The following is a 24,489-nucleotide window of genomic DNA, read 5'->3' as shown; positions in this document are numbered from 1 at the left end:
CGGAACCAATTAACAGCGATACAAGACAGGCGATTGAATTACTTATATATGTATTTTTTAGTCATTGTAACCCTTTTCGAAATACATTCTACAATAGGTGAACTTTAATATCTGCTTGTCACCTTGATCTGTGATTCCAAAGCAAGTTTTCCATCAGTTTGTTGGTAAACCATAGTGATAATAATATGAATAATAATAATAATACAATTAAAGGACAATTGAATATTATCATGAGGCAATTTTACATTCATATCGTTACAGTCGTCCACTGTTAATTGGTTCCGAATATGACTGCGATAAATGAATTATGCAAGTAGGAATCATTAATTTTAAGTCAAATATTTTCATAGCTAGAACATAAAAACCTGTCTAAAACCTTCTACATATGTTTTTTTCAATATTATGGAAGCCCTCTCGACACTTTTGCACCTTTGATTTAGTAATTTCTACGCTTGAAAAAGCTTAAAGGTGCTGTTTGCAACTTCCTCACAGTAAAATTTTTTGAATCAAACAATATAACACCACCACCACCACCACCACCAGCTATCTTATATTACCATTAGTGGTTTATCAGAACACCTGTGTTTGACAATTGTCTATATTTTTCACAATTGCAAAGTAAGACTTGTTTTTAACGGCACAAATAAAATGATTGGTGTTTCCGTCAAGTCACTCAAAACGTACACCCGTGTGCAAATATACACAAGCAGTCCAAGAGAAATAACGAAAAATTTGCAGTCATGTTGTTGTTATGATAGAATATACAGTAAGAGGGATATACTGTGGAAAATACTGTGGAAAGTTATCTGTGTAAATGTTGCCTCTTTAATTGAGGATACATTTATCTTTAAATATGCTTAAAAAATGTTTCAAAAATCTGTGACGGGGTGAAAGGGCACAATATTGGCAGCGCGATGTGGCGAGGGACAGTATATGTTTCGCACACTGAGGGCAGCTGTGACTGTGATGAAAATGAGTTTGACGCCCCTGACACTTGGTTTGAAAGCAATAGAATAAAAAAAAAACAGTTAAAAGCCCCCTAAAAAAAACCCGATCAAGTGATGATGAAAATGTAAGAATAAATATTTAATTGTACTTTGAATTGGTGACTGAAGTGCATATACAGGAATTACTGCATATCAAAAACGTCATCTTTGATAAGCTTTGTTCTGAGTTAATCATTACTTTCTCATCTCTTTCATATTCACCCAAACTTTTCAATAGCACATTAGTTTATTGGCTTGTTTTGCAAGCGTTACAACTTTGAATACTTTCCATCTCCAAGGTCAGCTGCTCCAGCGTGCCACGAGGACTATTTGCACATGGGGCCTTTTCAGGTCACATTTATTGTATTTGCATCAAGTAATTTTTGATAAGGGATGTAAAAGACCTATAAAACCCTGCGTTGTAAACAGGACAAGTGTACCTGAAATAAGGCCAAAAGATCAATGGCTGATTCTTTTCTTATCTAAGACACGTTTATATTTTGAGCCAACTCTCACTAGAAGCTTGTTAGATTTAGTCCAATGGCCTCCCAGTGCGGCCGGCAAGCAAGCTCTTGTTTCATAGTAAAGTACCTCCCCTGTTATCTCCCTAGCACTATAATCACTTAACAAAGACTTGGGCATTTGCACAAATTAAAACATCAATAATGCATAAGTGCTTTTCAGTTTTGAGCTATAGTGTCCTGGTATTGGGATGAAATACCTCCTGTGCCAGTGGAAAAAAAAAACAAAAAAAAACAAGGCTTGCCCGCGATGCTTCATCCGAGCACAAAAATACCTACAGCCACTCGGTCTTTGCAAGGCCAAAAGCCGGGACAGATATTTGGGAGATGCAACAGGATAGGTTAGAACAGCATGAGCGAGACGTGCAAGAAGGCGTTAAGTGCTGGTGGTGCATCAGTGCAAACAGGCAACACCCTTAAGTGGCACACGCGTTGGCATCCCTCCATGAAGAGCACCGCAGCCACATCCCGGACTTTAACATGTTTGATCAGTTATGTGGCTTAAACCGTCCTATTGCACAGCGGATGTTGCCTCGCACAGCACAACGGTTGCAGGGTAGCCCTCAAAAAGCCGTGTGTCTGTATGTGTCAGATCAGTGGGATAGGCTCCAGTTTCCCAGCCAGAACTGGTATACTCAACAGACGTATCATACAGTCGGAAGGGGATTGCTTTGGCCCCCATTTTTCGCGGTTTACCTGACACGTGAAACGTGACAAACTGGGGCAGTGCACTATCCACTTTAGCCGCCAAATGGCAGCAGAGTGTTGAATATCTTAAAATGTGTTTTGTGGCAATTCCAATTTTGACCACAGCGTCAGTTGCTACGTAGAGTGACCCTTTCCATTATTTTCAGCAGGGCATCGCAAAATGATTAACCCTCCACTTTCCTCTCATGTGAGATCCACGCAGGCATGGGGCCATTTGTATCCTTTCCCTACTATATATGATAGTTAACTATTACCCAGTTGATTCAGTACCTCCATTGTCAAAAGTGGTAGAAAGGCACCAGTACAACCAATCTGTCAGGTGACAGCATCATTTATGATGTCCTTTCTGTGCAACTGTATAAATACAAGATACAATAATAACCAGTACAAAGGACTCCCTGGGGGAGTCCTTTTTACAGGGTACATGCGGACCCTAATAATTAAAGCTGCAAGCAGCGATGGACGGGACCAACTTTGACGGCACATAAAATCCAAACCAGAGCAGTAATTAAAACTCTTTCATCAACTTTTAATCAGAAGGGTTCTATCTCTCTCCTGTGCTCGTTTGAAGCCGACACGACAAACGCGCTCAGTGGAGATAATGTTTGAAAAAAGGTGACCGGTTTTTACAAAACTTTTGTTTTGAAGGGGGAATTGCAAACTTCCTGTTGATTTTTGCTGGGGTTTGTCAATGAATGAAATGTAAGTCTAAGTGAGACCTACATAGAGGTTTTTGTTTCATGTCTCTACGACATTCCTACTGGAAGTTACAGGCAGTTTTGTCTGTTTTCTTCCGAGGAGCAGTTTTGTCTGTGTTTTCTTCCTAGGGGGCGCTAGAGCGCAATTTTGAGTTTTGGGGTTGTTGTTTTTTTATTAGATCGCAATTTTTGCCAGTCCTGATGTGTGTGTCCAGTTTGGTGAGTTTTGAAGCATGTTAAGGGGGTGAAATTATAGCTCAAAGAGGCAAAAGTGACTGTTTTTACTAAACTTTTGTTTTGAAGGGGGAATTGCAAACTTCCTGTTGATTTTTGCTGAAGGATGTCAGTGTATGAAATCTAGGTCTAAGTGAGACCTACATAGAGGTTTTTGTTTCATGTCTCTCCGACATTCCTAGTGGGAGTTACGAGCAGTTTTGTCAGTGTTTTATTCCTAGGAGGCGCTAGAGCGCAATTTTGAGTTTTGGGGCTAGGTTTCTGATTAGATCGCAATTTTCGCCAGTCCTGATGTGTGTGTCAAATATGTTGAGTTTTGAAGCATGTTAAGGGGGTCAAATTACAGCTCAAAGAGGCGGCGGTATAATAATAATAAAACCTTACAAATACAATAGGGTCCTCTGTCCCAAAGGGACATTCGGTCCCTAAAAATATTGTGGATTATGATTTTTGTGGATTCTCTTTATACGTCATGTCATGGTACAACTGTTTAGCTGTCGCATTCTTCTTTGTTGAATGGATTGGCAGATTATACGTTGTCATGTCGCTATGATGTCATGCTATCACCATCCTGTCTACACACAGGGTTGCCCACTCCCTAAAAAATACGTATTTGTGTGATGTCATTTTGACAGAAACCTAAACCTAATTAGACGGGTGTTTTGCAGTAATTCAAATACATGGCAACAAACTGTTCCAACAAATTTTTTTTTAGTGCAAATAAAATAAATGTTTTTTAGTTTTTCTCGTTAGGGGCCACCACAGTAACACTATCGCCTGATGATTTTGCCTAATATTTACGTCACAAGCACCTTAACCTCGGAGATTCAAATCAGTGTCGTCCATTAAAACAAATGAAGATATTGGTGCTTGGCCCCCCAAAACCAGCGCAATGTTAACATGAAACATGCATCAAATTCTCTTTTATTGACGTTTGGACCGGAGGACAGAGGTTTTTCTGGAACATGACAAAACGTGTACTTGTCCGTATTGTAATAAAAACAATACAATATAATGAAGTAGAAACAACAATCATGGTTTTATGAAGTCATGTAATAATAATATAAAGCATTTACCGTACCTCTCCTTCCATCTGCTTCTACTGTATGTCGAACACACAATCCGCAGCTATTCCATATTCTCATGGATAAATGTCCGCTGTTAACATACTATTTTAATACTGTAGGCTGACGTTAGACTCACTCTTCAAAATGGTGCAGGCTAGCAGGAATTACACTCGGCCTGTTTTGGATGTTTTCTTTCTTTAATTCAAAGAATATCATCCACTTCTCAGCACTGCCCTTAACACTCACTTTCTTCCTTCCCATTGCTGCAAGTTATGTTCTTCTGTGGCAATAAAATAGCGAGCAAAACCAGATGTTTTGAGCGGATCTTACATAGTTAATTGTGACTTCTGCTACGCCAACACATCTAGCTCAATTTTTGTCTGCTTGCAACTTAAAGCACAACAATTACCCTCAAAACACTCCTAAGTTGGGTCATTATTAAGTTGAGGTAGCACTCTAACCTACACGGGTAACGCATGAAATCAATAAATGTTGATGTTAAGAGTTTTCAAAAAAGGAGAGTACGCCCATATATATATTATATCAGCAGGTCAGCTGTCCTATGATCTCTCTCCATGTATTACTGTAGGTGCACCCTCACACTTGTTTACACCAAATACCATTTCTGATGCTGGCCGGGGATCAAACCGCACCCTCCATAAACCAAAAGTGATTAAGTGAAAAGTTAAAGAATTCTGCTATTTTATTCTCTTATTGGAGACGGAGCAGGAAAGGGAGGGGAATGAGATTGTTATAAAAATGTCATATAAATCTTCCTGTCATTCATTAATTCCATTGACATTTTACAAACTACTTTTGATTCTCACTGTAATAACCGACAAAGTGTAGAAAGTTTACTCTTGTTACTTAATACGAGACAATTATGTTTTTTGAAGGAGCGGTTGGGCAAGCCCACCTGCACTCCAAGTGCAGGTGTGTGTGTATATATATATATATATATATATATATATATATATATATATATATATATACACATACTGTATATACACACATATATATGTACACACACACAAATAAACCATATATATATATATATATATATATATATATATATATATATATATATATATATATATATATATATATATATATATATATATATATATATATATATATATATATATATATATATATACGTATATATATATGTATATATACATACATATATATATAAGGGGTGTAACGGTACACACAAATTTCGGTTCGGTACATACCTCGGTTTAGAGGTCACGGTTCGGTTCATTTTCAGTAAAGTAAGAAAACAACAAAATACAAATTTTTTGGTTATTTATTAACCAAATTTGTAAACAATGGCATAACGTACATATACACACAGGGTCCATTGCCAGGGTTAATGTGGTCAACATATATGAAATAAAAACTAAATAAGATAAGGCTCAGAATGGTTTCTTAACAAAACATTTCTACATATAAAGTGCTTTTTTTTGATTGATTGATTGAGACTTTTATTAGTAGATTGCACAGTACAGTACATATTCCGTATAATTGACCACTAAATGGTAACACCCCAATAAGTGTTTCAACTTGTTTAAGTCAGGGTCCACGTTAATCAACATTAAACTGCCTCAAGTTGTTGCTCAGATTAAATAAAATGACAAAACTTTTCTTTTACATATAAAAAGTGCAACATTAAACAGTTTAAGTCAACTCAGCCTCAGATTAACTTTTATTCCCCCCAGCCTGGCTAACTTGGCAGTAAGAGGATATATGGGCTCATTGTTCTTCCACCATAGAAGTGGGTCAAAATCTATTTTTTAATGCAATATGGACTTATATCTGCTGCTATAAAAACATTTGTCATTGCTTTAGTCCTGCCTGACTCGCCGAGGAGAGGCTGCTTGAATGCGGTGGTGACGCTTCAAATGGGTTAGCATGTGTTATGAGAGTAGCGTATGTGTGTGTGTGGCCCTTTAATATGTGACAGCATGTGAGGTGAGTGTGTGGGCGAGCGAGGTGAGGGAGCGGTAGCGTGAGTGCGGGGAGTAGCTAGTGTTTTGTTGGATTGGCTGTGTGCCAGACCTCAATAAAGCCACGATTTGCAACTAATCGCCGGACTCGTCATTTACCCTGGAGTCCGGAGCTGTGGAGACCCACTGCCGGGTAGAGTGAAGGGTGTTGCCCCCGAGAAAACATTGGCCCTGGAGGAGTGTCTCCCCTGCGCTCCTCGACTACGGTCTGGGAGCCGGACGCAGGAAAGGTGCAACACATGTTTGACGTGTTGTCAGAAGCAGCTGCTGAACAATGTCGGCAAACCTCCGTCCTCCATTGTTGTATCGCGCAGCCAAAGTGTTCTCAAACGGGAGATCTTAACGAGGCAGGAGGGTCTTCCAGCTCGGGCTTTTACATGTTGTCCTAGCCCGGTCGCTGCTAAAATGTGTACTCGTTCGGTACACCTCCGAACCAAACCGAAACCCCCGTACCGAAACGGTTCAATACAAATACACGTACCGTTACACCCCTAATATATATATATATATATATATATATATATATATATATATATATATATATATATATATATATATATATATATATATATATATATATATATATATATATATACAGTGTTGTCCCGATACCAACACGATAGTTTTCTAAATAAAGGGGACCACCAAAATCTGCATTATTGGCTTTATTTTAACAAAAAAATCTTAGGGTACATTAAACATATGTTTCTTATTGCAAGTTTGTCCTTAAATAAAATAGTGAACATACAAGACAACTTGTCTTTTATTAGTAAGTAAGTAAACAAAGGCTCCTAATTTAGGTACTTTTCAGAGGCGGTATATAGTACCGAATATAATTAATTAGTAATGCGGTACTATACTAATACTGGTACACCGTACAGCCCTGATATATATATATATATATATATATATATATATATATATATATAAACCCAATCCAGATGAGGGTTAACTATTCCAAAGTGTTCCACACAGCAGAGATTGGTGGAACGTTACAGGTGGAGCAGAATAGAAATCACCAACCCAATGATCCTTGCTGTTGGTGCTTTCATTTCATTTAAGAGGTAGAAAAAATATATATAAAAAAAACATTTGTTACTGCAGTTGAGCGCATCGGACGTTTTGTGCTGAGTTGGGTGAGTACTTATAAATCCATGACCAACACAGTGGCGGCGACACGGGCAGAGGACGAGGCAGCCTATACAGTACAGATGGCCTCAAGGACAATTAGCAGTAATGATTGGTTGCCACATAAATGAGAGGATTCCTATTTGCCACTGCACTTGCTGATAATCATGCACCAAATGCCGCTGACAACAACATGATTTAAAATGGGACCTGCGTCGCTTAAATATGCACACGCGCGCAGGAAGCAAAAAGTGTCTCTCGCCATTTCACAAAAAGGACGAAGGTGGAACTTTAAATCATACACAAAACACCTGACTATCACCAGGAATAAAGAGATTAGACAAATTGCACGGCCATCTAAAATATTATCTCTTCAATCATCCCTCCCCCCCCCCAATTCCCTCTTCTGCGAGCGAGGCTGGCAAACAATCCCCTTGTTAGCAAACTGTTAAGACAGCCGCTCGGTACACAAATTGCGCTCGACCAGGCGAATTTGTTTTGCAAGGGTGACCTGTTTAATCATCTCATTTTCTTTGGCGGACATTTATTCATCTGGTTTCCACGGTTACAGGGAACATTAAGGGGCTACAGTAATAAGGCTGGAGAGTCAAACAGGTAATAAAAAAATTAACGCCATTTTCCAGCAGCCGAGGACAGTGGGTGAAATGAATCAAGGGAGAGAGGGGTGGAACAGAGGGGGGGAGTTCCAATATTGTCCAAACAATAAGCCTAAGCGGTTATTTTACTCTGTAGATCAAGGTGGTGCTGTTATGGACATGACACTTTGAGCGCAGAGCAGCAGATAAAGCTTTTAAAGCGGCCCTGCTCCTTATTTTTTATTGTCATTTAGCAATTACATATCAGAACAATTAAAAGTTAGCCCGAGATATCTATTAACTTTGTTCTTTTTTCGTTTTATTTCTCCTGCGCTTCAAAGGGGAGGATCATTTGCGCCCCGTGGTAAAAAGGCGACGTGTTAATATCATACATGACATTTAGAAGTCCCCACTGAGAAATGCTTCGACCTCCTCGTGGGTTTTGAATCCTGTTTTCTAATATTGTCTCGTGAACAACTGCGGGAGGTGGGCGGAGAGGGGGGACAGAACGAAAATAGACATGAGAATATGAAGTTTGGAGTATAAACTTCTTGCCAAATATAGAAAATTCCGGCACAATAGAGGAACAGGTGCAGAAAAAGTGAGGGGGGGGAGGGGCTGCGGATTGCCAAATAAGGCAGTGGGCCGACTGCAATGTGATTTTCTCATCGCCGCTTTCCAAACTGTCTCCAGGGCCGAGACAATACTTCACCACTGTTTTCCTCTTGAATAATAGACGAACAAGAGAAAACAAGCAAGGCATTTTATGCATTACTCATTTCCCCACTCCTTCTGAAAGTATTTCTGATTGACAACATGTCTTTGGCACTCCTAAAATGTGCACAAATGTTTTCAACCGAACCCTTAATCATTTAAATCGTCTGGTTTAACCAGTATTTGGGCATTTTATGACTCTGCCAACACCTGTCCCTCACCCTTGTGGAAAAACAAACGAAAATGACATTCTTTGTTCGGCCGCCGCCTGTGTCGTGTTAACGCGCTCGCCTCGGAGGTCAGAGAGGGAAGCGCGACTGGACTGGGGACAATGAGTCTCGGGAGAGGGGAGGGCGACCCGGGCCGACACTCAGACACGCGCTCGCATGTCACCAGACAGTGTGCGCCACTTGCAGGGCAAAAAAAAAACACTCAGTGCGGGTGATTCCGGCCACGGCCACTAGGGGAGCACGTGATCGTTGCCTGGGCTTTTGTGGAGATTTGTTTTCTTTTATGTAGATCTGTCTGTTTGTTGTCAAAGTTCAATAATAAGGTTGTTTGAATCAATTTAGGAATGTGTAACAGTGGCCACACCCCCTTGCAAAAATGCAAAACGATGGCGGCAAAGCAAGCATGGAACACTTCACACGGGTTCACTCAAGACAGGTGTCTTTAAAGCTCACTTTTTGGCATTCACACATTCGGGAACCAGGAAGAGTAAAAATATGATGAATGCATTCGTGGCAGCGTCGGACAAATTTCTGTTTAAGTTTCACTTTTGCATCTCATAGCATAACTGTGGCGTGTTCAAGGAACCTTGATTAAAGTTCGAAACGGAGGCGTCACTAGTTTTTAAAGACTTAACCCTGAGTGGATGCACTAATAATAATATTATAATGATGTACATCAGTGTTTCTTGACCTTTGATGGGCCGCTAGCGCCCCCTAGAGAGCCGTCAAAAAATATAGTTTTTTTTTCAGCTGTGGTGCATATAAGCCACAGCTGTAATACACTTTTCCACCACTTGTGGCAGTAATGACAATCTCAAACCTCTTGAAGTCATAGAAAATTTTCTTGAGCGCAAACGTTACGACTAAAGTGGTGAAGCTGATTTTCATCCGCTTTTAAATTTAATTAACAGTTTATGTAAGAATCATTATCATTATTATTATTAATAATAATAATTAATTATATTATTAATAATAATATTACATAATATTTATTATCAATTTAGTTAGAATGTATTTAATTTAGCACTGCGTAATTGTTTTTCATCAGTTTTTATGAGTCCCTTCTTTTTCACTATCTTTGATTAGTAATTATGTATTTTTGTAATCAGCTGGACCTAAGCCTTGGTAATAATCTTAGTGGTTAACACATGGTCTCATATCATTTGACAAGGTGTATTCTATTAAACGGTAAGTAGGTTGGATATAATTATTGAATTAGATTAAAATCAAGATAAAGATTACGTATTCAGTGTTATTATTTGGCCGGGGCCCGTTGTTGGGCCGCTAGCGCCCCCAAGAGAGACGTCAAAAAATATAGTTTTTTCAGCCGTGGTCCATATGGGCCGCAGCAGTACTCAGTTGTAATACACTTTTCCACCACTTGTGGCAGTAATGACGATCTCAAACAAACGGAAGTCTGGAGCTTAAGTCATGGAAAAGTTTGAGCGCAAAAAATACGACTAAAGTGGTGAAGCTGATTTTCATTTGCATTTAAATGTAATGACCAGTTTATGTAAGAAACATTATCATCATTATTATTAACAATAATATTATATAATATTATTTATTATCAATTTAGTTAGAATGTATTTTTTTTAGCACTGCGTAATTGTTTTTAATCAGTTTTTATGAGTCCCTTCATTTTCACTATCTTTGATTAGTTTTTATGTATTTTTGTAATCAGCTGGACCTAAGCCTTGGTAATAATCTTTGTGGTTAACACACGGTCTCATATCATTTGACAAGGTGTATTCTATTAAACGGTAAGTAGGTTGGATATAATTACTGAATAAGATTAAAATCAAGATAAAGATTACTTATTCAGTGTTATTATTTGGCCGGGGCCCGTTGTTGGGCCGCTAGCGCCCCCTAGAGGGACGTCAAAAAAATATTTTTTTCTACCACTTGTGGCAGTAATGACAATCTCAAACAAACAGAAGTCTGAAAATGAAGTCAGAGAAAAGTTTTTTGAGCGCCAAAATTACGACTAAAGTGGTGAAGCTGATTTTCATTCGCATTTAAATTTAATTACCAGTTTCTGAAAGAAACACTATCATCGCTATTATTATTTATAATAATATTACACACTGACAAGCGGTAGAAAATGGATGGATGGATGGAATATTATTTATTATCAATTTAGTTGGAATGTATTTATTTCAGCACTGCGTTTTTCATCAGTTTTTATGAGTCCCTTCTTTTTCACTATCTTTGATTAGTATTTATGTATTTTTATAATCAGCTGGACCTAAGCCTTGGTAATAATCTTTGAGGTTAACATATGGTCTCATATCATTTGACAAGGTGTATTCTATTAAACTGTAAGTAAGTTAGATATCAATCAATGTTTATTTATATAGCCCTAAATCACAAGTGTCTCAAAGGGCTGCACAAGTCACAACAACATATAATTATTGAATAATATTAAAATCAAGATAAAGATTACTTATTCAGTGTTAATATTTGGTCGGGGGCCCATTGTTGGGCCGCTAGCGCCCCCTAGAGAGCTGTTAAAAAAAATTAATTTTTTTCAGCTGTAGTCCATCTGGGCCGCAGAAGTATGCAGTTGTAATACACTTTTCCACCACTTGTGGCAGTAATGACAATCTCAAACAAACAGAAGTCTGGAGCTTAAGCCACGGAAATATTATTTGAGCGCCAAAATTATGACTAAATTGGTGAAGCTGATTTTAATTCGCCTTTAAATTTAATTAACAGGTGGCCCTGCGATGAGGTGGCAACTTGTCAAGGGTGTACCCCGCCTTCCGCCCGATTGTAGCTGAGATAGGCTCCAGCGCCCCCCGCGACCCCGAAGGGAATAAGCGGTAGAAAATGGATGGATGTAAGAAACATTATCATCGCTATTATTATTAATAATAATATTACATACTGACAAGCCGTAGAAAATGGATGGATGAATGGAATGTTATTTATTATCAATTTAGTTAGAATGTATTTATTTTAGCACTGCGTAATTGTTTTCAATCAGTTTTTATGAGTCCCTTCTTTTTCACTATCTTTGATTAGTAATTATGTATTTTTGTAATCAGCTGGACCTTAGCCTTGGTAATAATCTTTGAGGTTAACACGCGGCCTCATATCATTTGACAAGGTGTATTCTGTTCAACTGTAAGTAAGATAGATATAATTATTGAATAAGATTAAAATCAAGATAAAGATTACTTATTCAGGGCTCCCCCTGTAGTGGAAAAGTTAGGCCCTGGGGTCAAAAAGGTTAAGAACCCCTGATGTACATAATAAGCTGTACTTTACACTATGACGTAAAGCAGGGGTCACCAACCTTTTTGAAACCAAGAGCTACTTCTTGGGTACTGATTAATGCGAAGGGCTACCAGTTTGATACACACTTAAATAAATTGCCAGAAATAGCCAATTTGCTCAATTTACCTTTAACTCTATGTTATTATTAATAATTAATGATATTTACACTTAATTGAACGGTTTAAAAGAGGAGAAAACACACAAAAAATTACAATTAAATTTTTAAACATAGTTTATCTTCAATTTCGACTCTTTAAAATTCAAAATTCAACCGAAAAAAAGAAAAGAAAAACTAGCTAATTCGAATCTTTTTGAAAAAAATTTAAAAAATGAATTTATGGAACATCATTAGTAATTTTTCCTGATTAAGATTAATTTTAGAATTTTGATGACATGTTTTGAATAGGTTAAAATCCAATCTACACTTTGTCAGAATATATAACAAATTGGACCAAGCTATATTTCTAACAAAGATCATTTCTTCTAGATTTTCCAGAACAAAATTTTTAAAAGAAATTCAAAAGACTTTGAAATAAGATTCAAATTTGATTCTACAGATTTTCTAGAATAATTTTTTTGAATTTTAATCATAATAAGTTTGAAAAAATATTTCACAAATATTCTTCGTCGAAAAAACAGAAGCTAAAATGAAGAATTAAATTAAAATGTATTTATTATTCTTTTCAATAAAAAATAAAAAAAATTACTTGAACATTGATTTAAATTGTCAGGAAAGAAGAGGAAGGAATTTAAGGGTAAAAAGGTATATGTGTTTAAAAATCCTAAAATCATTTTTAAGGTTGTATTTTTTCTCTAAAATTGTCTTTCTAAAAGTTATAAGAAGCAAAGTAAAAAAAATAATGAATTTATTTTAACAAGTGAAGACCACGTCTTTAAAATATTTTCTTGGATTTTCAAATTCTATTTGAGTTTTGTCTCTCTTAGAATTAAAAATGTCGGGCAAAGCGAGACCAGCTTGCTAGTAAATAAATACAATTTAAAAAATAGAGGTAGCTCACTGGTAAGTGCTGCTATTTGAGCTATTTTTAGAACAGGCCAGCGGGCTACTCATCTGGTTCTTATGGGCTACCTGGTGCCCGCGGGCACCACGTTGGTGACGCCTGACGTAAAGGGAAACTTGCAAATTTACACCTGTTTTAAACTTGCAAATTTACACCTGTTTTAAAAAGCTAGTGTCAAACCAAATTAAGTCGATGAATTGTTTTTTTTAGCACCTGTAAAAAGGTTTAGGGTGGTTTGGAGTGGGGGCCTTTTTCAGGAGTCTAATGAAAATAATGTATAATTGATATCAAAGATCAAAACGGAGCCACAAAAAAAAAAGATTTAGGGTCCCACAAAGCCTAGGGCCCAGGGCACTTCATGGAATGAACTCTAAGTGTAAAATCCCCACAGGGAAACACCGAATGGACAGCGGATAAAAAGAAAAAAAAAAGAAAAAAGCTTAGCTGCACAACCAACTGTTCTTCTAACAGCCTCTTAACAGGTGTAGGCTCCATAACCATGTAATCCTATCAAGTTACCCACTCAAAAAAAAAAAAGGAAAGAAATACAGCAAACTCCTGCTCCTTTCGCTCTCTGCTCTTCCTCCATCTTCGCCTTGGCAGAGACAAAAATGAGCAGCTGGCCTTCAGATGTACCGCGCACCGAGCGGAGGAATCGCTGCTGACCTCAATGTCACCGTGAAGCACGAGCAGGGCGGGGGGCGGGGGGGGACCTGAAGTGGAGGGCGAGTGTTTAGACCTTCCTGTTTGCAGTCAATTACGGATGAGGACGCGGCTACTGGCTCCGCAACTCAGTAGAACAAACATTTTCTCACTTCCAGCGCACAGGGGAGGGAAAAAAAAAGCTCCCGTGTTAAAACAAGTTCATTAGAAACAAAGCCGAATACTTAAAAAAAAAATCACGATTATGAATAAAATGACTAAAAATGAGGCTCGTGGCGACGTCTCGCGCAGATAAGAGGAGGTCAGGTGATGAAAGTCCCATCCTGCGCATCAAAGTTGCACATTCCTCGACAGCTAGCGTACGCGCGCTGGCCGCCCCGGTTTGCACCTTAAAGACCCCACTGCCACGTTTAAAAGGATTAGTCACCACATTTTGTGCCGGCTTAATCTCTCTTTCAGCCGCCCCTAATAAGTGCGCCTCGATAAGCGGAGCATGCAAATTCATTCATGGCCGGTGGAGACCGCGCTTTCAGGCAAACACGGCAAAGTCTTCCACTCCGCTAATTACCTCTTCATTTTCCCTTTTGCCCTCTTATACAGCATATCAATGACTGGAGATTGTTCCTCTTTCTTTGCCTCCGATGAAATATGAATTTTGCATGTAAGATTAGCGGATAGACACGAGTTACCGGAAGCTTTTTCTTTTTTTTTCTTAAAAGTATGAAAATAATATTCCCTCTTTTTTTTTTTTTTTACAAAATCTATGAAGACCCTTTTTCCAATTCGTCAAAATGTAGTCATTTTAAAGGCATTATATTAAAACCAGTGCAGTAAAATAATACGTTTTTAAAAATCAGATTAATCACATGTTTGAAATGTGATTAATCCTGATTAATCACAGGTTATTACTTGGTTGCAAAAAAAAAAAAAAAAAAAAATGCTATTTAATTTTTAGAAAGTCATACAGGAACATTTTTAACATTTTACTTGAATGCATGTAATTTTTGTTTTGCAGTCCAGTTAGGAAAATAAGATGAAAGATTAGGGGATGGATGTTTGTTACCAGATGCTTTTTTTAAGAGTATAAAAACATTTTTTTTTTTTTTTTACTAAATAATGCATGAGGACACTTTCTGAAATGTATTTGTTTAACCCACTGTAATAAAAAATAGTGCTGTCAATTAATATTTTTTTATTAATCCAATTAGTCACACTGTTGAAATTGGATTAATCCTGATTAATCACACGTTATTACTTGCTTGCGTAATGTAAATTAAACTGGGGGGGAAAAAATACCTCCAAATTAGGACACAAATGCAATTTCATAATCAGAATGTCATACAGGAAACATTTTTAAACATTTTACAGGAACGCACACATTTTTTTTCCAAATAAAGTCAAAGTCGGAGTCTCTTCATTCATCTTTGCATTGACCTGATCACTGACCGTATAACAACACACACCTTTCAGGTAACCATCAGAAAAATAAACAGTGTAATTAACATATACATAAATAATGCGATCATTTTTTTGTGATTAATCACATGAGTTAACTTGTTAATTTTGACAGCCCTAATCAAAACACATGATTTGTGCTAAAAAGGCATACAATAAAAAAATTTAAAAAATAGATACCAATGTGCAACCTGTTTATCATTCTGGAATATTTCTTCCAGGAGTATTAATTAGACCATTACTCCAGATTGGTGACAAGGAGCTTTGAGGTTTTAATTAGGTGCCGGCCTTTGCATGAGTGCACAGCCATGAAGAAAGGGGGTGTTGATGCTACTTGCCTTACTCGTGGCCCATATCAAGTAGCCGCCAACACTTGGACTACCCTTGCAAGACTACAGGACAGCCCACGTGCATCTGGACTTTATTCCAACGTTTGATCTCACGTGTTTCCTCTGTCTTTCTCGTTTAAAAAAAAAAAAAAAAAAGGCCAGTTGGTGTGATTTGGGTATTAAAAGATGGGGGGGGGGGGTAAGGTAATTATGGTGCGGGGTGTCTGATGACTAGGCACATGTTCCATCAGGACTCAGCTGTCCCTCTCTTTCTGCCCGCTCTAACACACACACACACACACACACACACACACACACACACACACACACACACACACACACACACACACACACACACTGCTACTCCCTCCCCTTGTCTCCCGTGTTCCCCCTCTCTTCTCCCATTGCTGCCCTGCTGAAACCAGGCAACACACACACACACACACACACACACACACACACACACACACACACACACACACGCACGCACACAGCTGCGCGTTACATCAATCAAACACAGCGAGCGGACTATAAAACTTATAAAACATACAACTTCTGTATTTTACAATTAATTCCTAATGCAGTCCCTCTCTTTGAGCCCATAAATATATATTCTAATAATTACTTCAAATGCATCTAGAAAGATGAAATATATAAAACTTTTTGAAATGCAAGGACAATACAGGAATATTTGATCTCATTTAATGTAATGCAAATAAATAATACACTTTTTTTTTGTTTTGTTTCCATCTTCCATCACATAATCACACCCTAATTTAAGAATGCATTTAGCAGTGATTTGAAGAATAATACAAGGCGTTTGTTGAAGGCTAAATGTTTTTAGCGGTTGACAGGGGCAATGCTAATCACCTCGTTGCCGAGGAGCACTGTGCACTGACAAGGCTCCTCACAGAATACAAGGAACCCCCAGGAGAAATCGGCTTGAAAGAGGTTAAAGACAATGACTCACTTTTTTTTTTCTTTCCTCCCTTCCAAATGTCTGCCTGTTAAATTTATTTCAAAACTCTGTTAATCTGCTGTACACAACATTCCCATTAGCATAGCCCAGCCCCCAATAATAATAAAAAAAATCTGGCTAGTTTAATTAAAAAATGTAAATTTACTGTCATCGGAGGAGCAGGAGAAATAGGAGCACAACAGCATATTTTATTGCTTAAGACATCAAAATGATTCAGGTTATGGCTAAATTGTGATATAAGGTTATTGAGGCCCGTCAGACCTCGACTTGTTTTCCTCCCTCGTTTCATCCCCGTTTTGTGGAAGGCTATAAAAGATGGAGAGGGCCACAAAGGGTTAATGAGACAACTCCACGAGGGTGAAGGCAATCAAAATTATGACTCATAAGGGGGACGAGGGGGGGGGATCGGGGAGGGGACACATCATCCATGCAGGCAAAAAGTTTAAAATTAGGGTGTGTCGCGATAAGAGCGATATGTTGGGACTAAAAGTGACCACGCATGACGGACGTGTCCACAAGTCTGAGTCCCGCACGAGTTTGTGGTCACGTTGCCGCCACACGTCCGGAAATGCAACATCAACACTGCTCTTTAGAATCTCTTTAATTTCTTCTTCCTGACAAGCGGAAGTGTATTTGTGATGAGCTCTGAACAACTACAGGGGGGGGGGGGGGAACTAACAGAGAGAGTTCATGATTGTCGTATAAACATTTTAAAGACAGCTTGGGTAAAATGTTCACTGGCTTAGAAAAATTGTATGATAATAATTCGACATCTGAACTGTTTTTTTTTCCTATAGTCTATAACATGTATTATTCAGTCTATAAACAGTATACACTTTACACGGGGGTGTTTACATATAGTTAGAATGAAAAATTTACTTTTTTAAACAGCAAACATAAAACCGAAAGTTATGTAAAAACTTATAAATGGGGTATGGTCTGAAATAAGGAAATATATACAGTAGACTACTCCACACACACACACACACACACACACACACACACCCACATACACTAGTCAGTGAACGCCAACAGAAAACACACCCGTATAAACATAACACTCACAGACAAAACAGAGAGAAGTAAATGTTACTGTGGTATATAAGTTATGAGCATGAACCTGAGTCCTTCTCTAAAGTAGAAAGTCCAGTCCCACCCAGTAGCTTTAATTCACACAAAATAGGGCAACAAGTTCATCCCCTAAACTACTTAACCAAAAGGCTGTCTATAAATGACACTTTTATTAACATGAACAGCATTTGTGCCACAGTGCCATTCGCACACACACACACACACACAAAAAAAAAACCCCACTCCATATTTTAAAATAAAAGTCTGTTTTCTAGTTTGAGCTGCCCTCTGGAGCGTCGATGCATGGAACACACGCCACTCCGAATTATACCTGGAAAGGTGGTCGTGTTTCTGCCCTTCACCATTTACATGTGTGGCAACAAAACAGTTTGTTTGCTTTGTCCCCTTGGCAACAAATCCTCAGGCCATTCATTGTATCCTAATGGCATTGTCAGTGGGGAAAACCAACACCTGTATTTGTACAGTAAAATATGCTGGCCTGCACACGAAAAAAAACCTGACATTTTATGAAGGGAGGAGTTGGAATTATGCAAAAAAAAATTTAAAAAAGTTATAAGAGTTGTGTTTGTTTTGAGCGACAGAAAATGAAAGTAGTCTTGTGAACTTTCCGCACATGTGTGCTGCATGAGTGAAAAGAGGCGATCATATTTGATATTGCAGTCACCTTTGGGCAGCTGTAAATACGGGTGGTCATATACATATATATATACATATAGCTCTATCTATATGGGTGCATTTGCTGGCACATACTATCATTTAATAATGAACAACTAGATAAGGGCACACCTTTAACTGTCTTTAAATGTGACAACAACAACAAAAAAAAAAACATACCTGACAAAGTGAGGGGAAAAATAAGTACTCACCATATTCAGGGAAGTCGAAGTTAAATCCTCTCAGACATGTAACTTTCATAATACTGCTCAACTCTGTTGGAAAGTCATTCAAATGTTGCTCAGTGGAGGGGCAGATAACGCGGAAAAGTGAGTATAACAAAAAAAACAAAAAAAAGGGCTTCCTTCAATCATGCACTAAACTCCTTGACATGTAATCTGTCAATAGTTTGTTGCTGAGATAATGCCGGCTGCCACGAGCAGATTTGATTGGCAGCTTCGGGTCTGGCCCCTCCTTCCCGTGGCTTGACAGTAGGGGGGAGGTAGGTGAGAGAATATGGAGCCTCCCCCTTCCCTCCTCTCTCTCTCTCTCTCTGGTGTGTCTGCCTCTCTCTCGCCCTCTGCTTTGCTTCCATGCACACACCACAGACCAAGCTGCTGGTGATGTTGTCTCAATAGGCTGATAGGAAATTATGGCAGAGGAGCCCCCTGCACTCCTTTTTTTTTTTTCTTTCTTTTTACTCCCTCCCTCAGTGGGCTGGCCTTTTCCATCCCTGTAGTCTTCTAGCCTTTCAACTCTCTCGGGGAGGAGCCTGTGCTGCCTCCATTCAAATGAGGGGAGCGCCTTTATTTCTTTTTAGCGAGACACACCTATTAATGTATCGGCAACACTGCACTAAAGTGTGTGGAATCAAATCAAACTTCACTTCCAGTACGTAAAAGAGAGTTTTGACTATATAAAATGTCACCTTAAATCATACTTGAAACCTTGAAACCTCCGAATTCGGGAGATTGAGGGGGGTGGACGGGGGAGCAGTGCCGGGGGGCGGGGTTAAGGGGGAGGAGTATATTTAGGGACCGAATGTCCCTTTGGGACAGAGGACCCTATTGTATTTTTAAGGTTTTATTATTAGGGACCGAATGTCCCTTTGGGAAAGAGGACCCTATTGTATTTTTAAGGTTTTATTATTAGGGACCGAATGTCCCTTTGGGAAAGAGGACCCTATTGTATTTCTAAGGTTTTATTATTAGGGACCGAATGTCCCTTTGGGACAGAGGAGCCTATTGTATATTTAAGGTTTTATTATTAGGGACCGAATGTCCCTTTGGGACAGAGGACCCTATTGTATTTTTAAGGTTTTATTATTAGGGACCGAATGTCCCTTTGGGACAGAGGACCCTATTGTATTTCTAAGGTTTTATTATTAGGGACCGAATGTCTCTTTGGGACAGAGGACCCTATTGTATTTCTAAGGTTTTATTATTAGGGACCGAATGTCCCTTTGGGACAGAGGACCCTATTGTATTTTTAGGGACCGAATGTCCCTTTGGGACAGAGGACCCTATTGTATTTCTAAGGTTTTATTATTAGGGACCGAATGTCCCTTTGGGACAGAGGACCCTATTGTATTTCTAAGGTTTTATTATTAGGGACCGAATGTCCCTTTGGGACAGAGGACCCTATTGTATTTTTAGGGACCGAATGTCCCTTTGGGACAGAGGACCCTATTGTATTTCTAAGGTTTTATTATTAGGGACCGAATGTCCCTTTGGGACAGAGGACCCTATTGTATTTCTAAGGTTTTATTATTAGGGACCGAATGTTCCTTTGGGACAGAGGACCCTATTGTATTTTTAGGGACCGAATGTCCCTTTGGGACAGAGGACCCTATTGTATTTCTAAGGTTTTATTATTAGGGACCGAATGTCCCTTTGGGACAGAGGACCCTATTGTATTTCTAAGGTTTTATTATTAGGGACCGAATGTCCCTTTGGGACAGAGGACCCTATTGTATTTTTAGGGACCGAATGTCCCTTTGGGACAGAGGAACCTATTGTATTTCTAAGGTTTTATTATTAGGGACCGAATGTCCCTTTGGGACAGAGGACCCTATTGTATTTCTAAGGTTTTATTATTAGGGACCGAATGTCCCTTTGGGACAGAGGACCCTATTGTATTTTTAGGGACCGCAATGTCCCTTTGGGACAGAGGACCCTATTGTAATTGTAACGTTTTATTATTATTATACCGGCCGCCTCTTTGAGCTGTAATTTGAACCCCTTAACATGCTTCAAAACTCACCATATTTGAAACACACATCAGGACTGGCAAACATTGCGATCTAATCAAACAACCAAAACTTAAAACTCAAAATTGCACTCTAGCGCCCCCAAGGAAGAAAACACAGACAAAACTGCCTGCAACTTCCAGTAGGAATGTCGTAGAGACATGAAACGAAAACCTCTATGTAGGTCTCTCTTAGACCTAGATTTCATACACTGACATCTTTCAGCAAAAATCAACAGGAAGTTGGAAATTCCCCCTTCAAAACAAAAGTTTAGTAAAAAACAGTCACCTTTGCCTCTTTGACCTGTAATTTGACCCCCTTAACATGCTTCAAAACGCACCATATTTGAAACACACATCAGGACTGGCAAACATTGCGATCTAATCAAACAACCAAAACTTAAAACTCAAAATTGCACTCTAGCGCCCCAAAGGAAGAAAACACAGACAAAACTGCCTGTAACTTCCAGTAGGAATGTCGTTGAGACATGAAACAAAAACCTCTATGTAGGTCTCACTTAGACCTAGATTTCAAACACTGACATCCTTCAGCAAAAATCAACAGGAAGTTGGCAATTCCCCCTTCAAAACAAAAGTTTAGTAAAAACAGTCACCTTTGCCTCTTTGAGCTGTAATTTGACCCCCTTAAAATACTTCAAAACTCACCATCAGGACTGGCGGAAATTGCGATCTAATAAAAAAACCAAACCCCAAAACTCAAAATTGCGCTCCAGCGCCCCCTAGGAAGAAAACACAGACAAAACTGCTCCTAGGAAGAAAACACAGTCAAAAATGCCTGTAACTCCCAGTAGGAATGTCGTAGAGACATGAAACAAAAACCTCTATGTAGGTCTCACTTAGACCTACAATTCATATACTGACAACCCCCAGCAAAAATCAACAGGAAGTTTGCAATTCCCCCTTCAAAACAAAAGTTTAGTAAAAACAGTCACCTTTTTTAAAACATTGTCTCCTCTGAGCGCGTTTGTCGTGTCGGCTTCAAACTAGCACAGGAGAGAGATTGAACCCTTCTGATTAAAAGTTGATGAAAAAGTTTTAATTACTGCTCCGGTTTGGATTTTATGTGCTGTCAAAGTCGGTCCCGTCCATCGCTGCTTGCAGCTTTAATTATAGCTAGAATTCACTGAAATTAAAGTATTTCTTATATATATATTTATATATAGTACAGTAAACAGTAATGAAAACACAGTTGTTCTACTAACTGTACTGTACTTGCTGTTTACTTTTTAAAAAAAATAACACTTACCTTTCACTATTTGAGTAGCTTTTGTTGAGTACTAGCGAGCGATTTCTGAATCCGGGAACATATCCTTCACGGATTTGTTGAAAACATCCGCAAATGAGAACGGAATGATGGGAATGTATTGTAATAATCCCAGGAATGTAGGCTCATACGACTTAATTGTTTGTCTTGTCTTTATTGCACAAGATGTAATTCAACCACACAACAGCTCCAATGTGTGTCTATCCCTTTTCCCGGCAAAACTCGAACACCCACTTCCTATTAACAACGTCACTTCCCTATCTCTCCCGGAAGTCCCGCCCCCCAGCCACAGTCATTGGCTAACACCCAGTAGCCAGCCGCTACAGTATTAACGTGCCAGCTGGAATAAACACACGCTGAGAAATAGCTCCGTGCCTGCCTACTTTATGGGTTATAGATAAACCTATGGATAACGGAGACATATATAATAGTAAGGCTGAAACGACGCGTCGACGTAGTCGACGTCATCGGTTACGTAAATACGTCGACGCCGTTTTTGTGCGTCGACGCGTCGCATATTTACGTCACACTACCGTCATGGCGAAGCGCAAAGCAGACGATCAAAGCAGACGATGCGAGCGGTGCGAGCGAGGGGGGAAAAGCATGCCAAAAGTGGTCAAAAGTGTGGGAGTATTTCAATAAACGGCCTAATAATGTTGTTGTATGCACACTGTGTCGAGCGGAAATGGCCTATCATAGCAGCACAACGGCTATGAACGAACATTTGAAAAGAAAACCATCAACTAGTCAATCGTCCGCGCGAGCTTACGTTGTCATCATTACACTAAAACATGAATGTGTCATTTGTATCTGCTAGGGGTGTAACGGTACGTGTTTTGTATTGAACCGTTTCGGTACGGGGCTTTCGGTTCGGTACGGGAGTGTACCGAACGAGTTTCTAAGCTAAAGCTAACTTTAGCTGCTAAAGTCTTAACAAGCTGCTTCGCTCCTCTGCCTCTGTCTCAGCACGCAGCATTGTCCCACCCACACAACCATCTGATTGGTACACACGCAGCATTGTCCCACCCACACAACCATCTGATTGGTACACACGCAGCATTGTCCCACCCACACAACCATCTGATTGGTACACACGAAGCATTATCAGCCAATCAGCAGTGCGTATTCAGAGCGCATGTAGTCAGCGCTTCAGCGTGGAGCAGATAGGTGTTTAGCAGGTGAGCATCAGGCAGCGGACTCTCCCCAAATGATAATAAACACCTCCCAGTCAACTACTAGTAACATCACTATGAGCCCGTTGACCTTCTAGAAATATAAACTGCAGCTCAGCTCGCTCACAGTCCTGGCTTGAGGTGAAGGCTAATTAGCTCTCAGTTCCAGCCACATCGACCCCTTCTGAGCGCCTATTTTCAGCTGCTGGGAATATTGTAAACAAGAAAAGAACCAGAGCATGTAGACATGCTAACCTTTCTTCATTACAACTGTTATTCACTCACTGGAATGAGTAGAATTGGTTATTGTGTACTGTGTTGGACTGGATGTTTATTTTGCACATTTTAAAAGCAATACTTAATGTTTACAGTGCTCCAGAATATTTAGATTGGCACTTTTTTGTATTGGATGTTTATCTTTATTTTTGCACATTTTAGCAAATAAGCAATACTTTCACTTTTGTTGAAATGTTTACACCGTTGTTACAGAATATTTCGTTTTGCACTTTTTTGTATTGGATGTTTATCTTTATTTTTGCACATTTTAAAGCAAAATAAGCAATACTTTTACTTTTGAAATGCTTATACTATTGCAGAATATTAAGATTTGGACTGGATGTTGACTTTTATATTTGCACATTAAAAAGCAAATAAGCTACTTTTAATTTTGTTAAATGTTAAAAGTTTTAAATGTTTACATTGTTACAGAATATTTAGTCATGTTGTTGTCAATGTTGACTGAGTGGCCATACTTCTTTTTTTTTGTAAATAAAAGCCATGCCTTTTGAAAAAACGGGCCTACATTTATTTTTTCCTCTTCATTTTGAATAAAAAAATAATCGGTAAAAGGAAAAATAATCTATAGATTAATCGAAAATAAAAATAAAAATCTATAGATTAACCGATTAATCGAAAAAATAATCTATAGATTAATCGATAGAAAAATAATCGTTAGCTGCAGCCTTATATAATAGTCTCCTTTTCAGGTGAGAGACGACGCTAAAGGCAGTGCCTTTAAGACACGCCACCAATATAGTTGTCCGGCTGGAAATCGGGAGATTTTCGGGAGAATGGTTGTCCCGGGAGATTTTCGGGAGAGGCACTGAAATTCGGGTTGGCAAGTATGCCTTAAATAATAAAAGCATGTAGTGATCAATTTCATTTTTAGCTTAAATTTGTATTTTGATGAAACTCTGCCTTGTAATAAGGAGGAATTAATGTCATCACTTTAATAGTGTATGATATTGTTGGACCAGGCAGGACGCTTGTCATGCTGGCACGATGCTTGTACTTGGCAGGTTTGCATGTTTGATCATTTCAATACCCACACTCTTTTAGCACAAACACTTGGCTTTTTGGAAGCTAAAAACAAATTCAACACTTACACCGACTATTTAGCAAGATGATTACACTTGGCA

At 38.7% G+C, this 24,489-nt stretch overlaps 1 protein-coding gene across 1 annotated transcript in view; it reads right to left on the bottom strand.

Annotated features, from left to right (window-relative positions):
• casz1 (castor zinc finger 1) overlaps positions 1-19,022 on the bottom strand; it is a 176,361-nt gene extending 157,339 nt beyond the window's left edge. The window contains exon 1 of the mRNA XM_062054338.1: positions 18,580-19,022. Within this exon, the coding sequence (XP_061910322.1) occupies positions 18,580-18,628 (49 nt within the window). The 5' untranslated portion in view covers positions 18,629-19,022. The remainder of the gene's footprint in view (positions 1-18,579) is intronic.
• Positions 19,023-24,489: the final 5,467 nt, after the last annotated feature.

Source organism: Entelurus aequoreus, linkage group LG07 (genome assembly GCF_033978785.1).
Source record: "Entelurus aequoreus isolate RoL-2023_Sb linkage group LG07, RoL_Eaeq_v1.1, whole genome shotgun sequence".
NCBI lineage: Eukaryota > Metazoa > Chordata > Actinopteri > Syngnathiformes > Syngnathidae > Entelurus > Entelurus aequoreus.
Note: the sequence above shows the minus strand (reverse complement) of the source record. Positions and strands in the feature narration are given on the sequence as shown.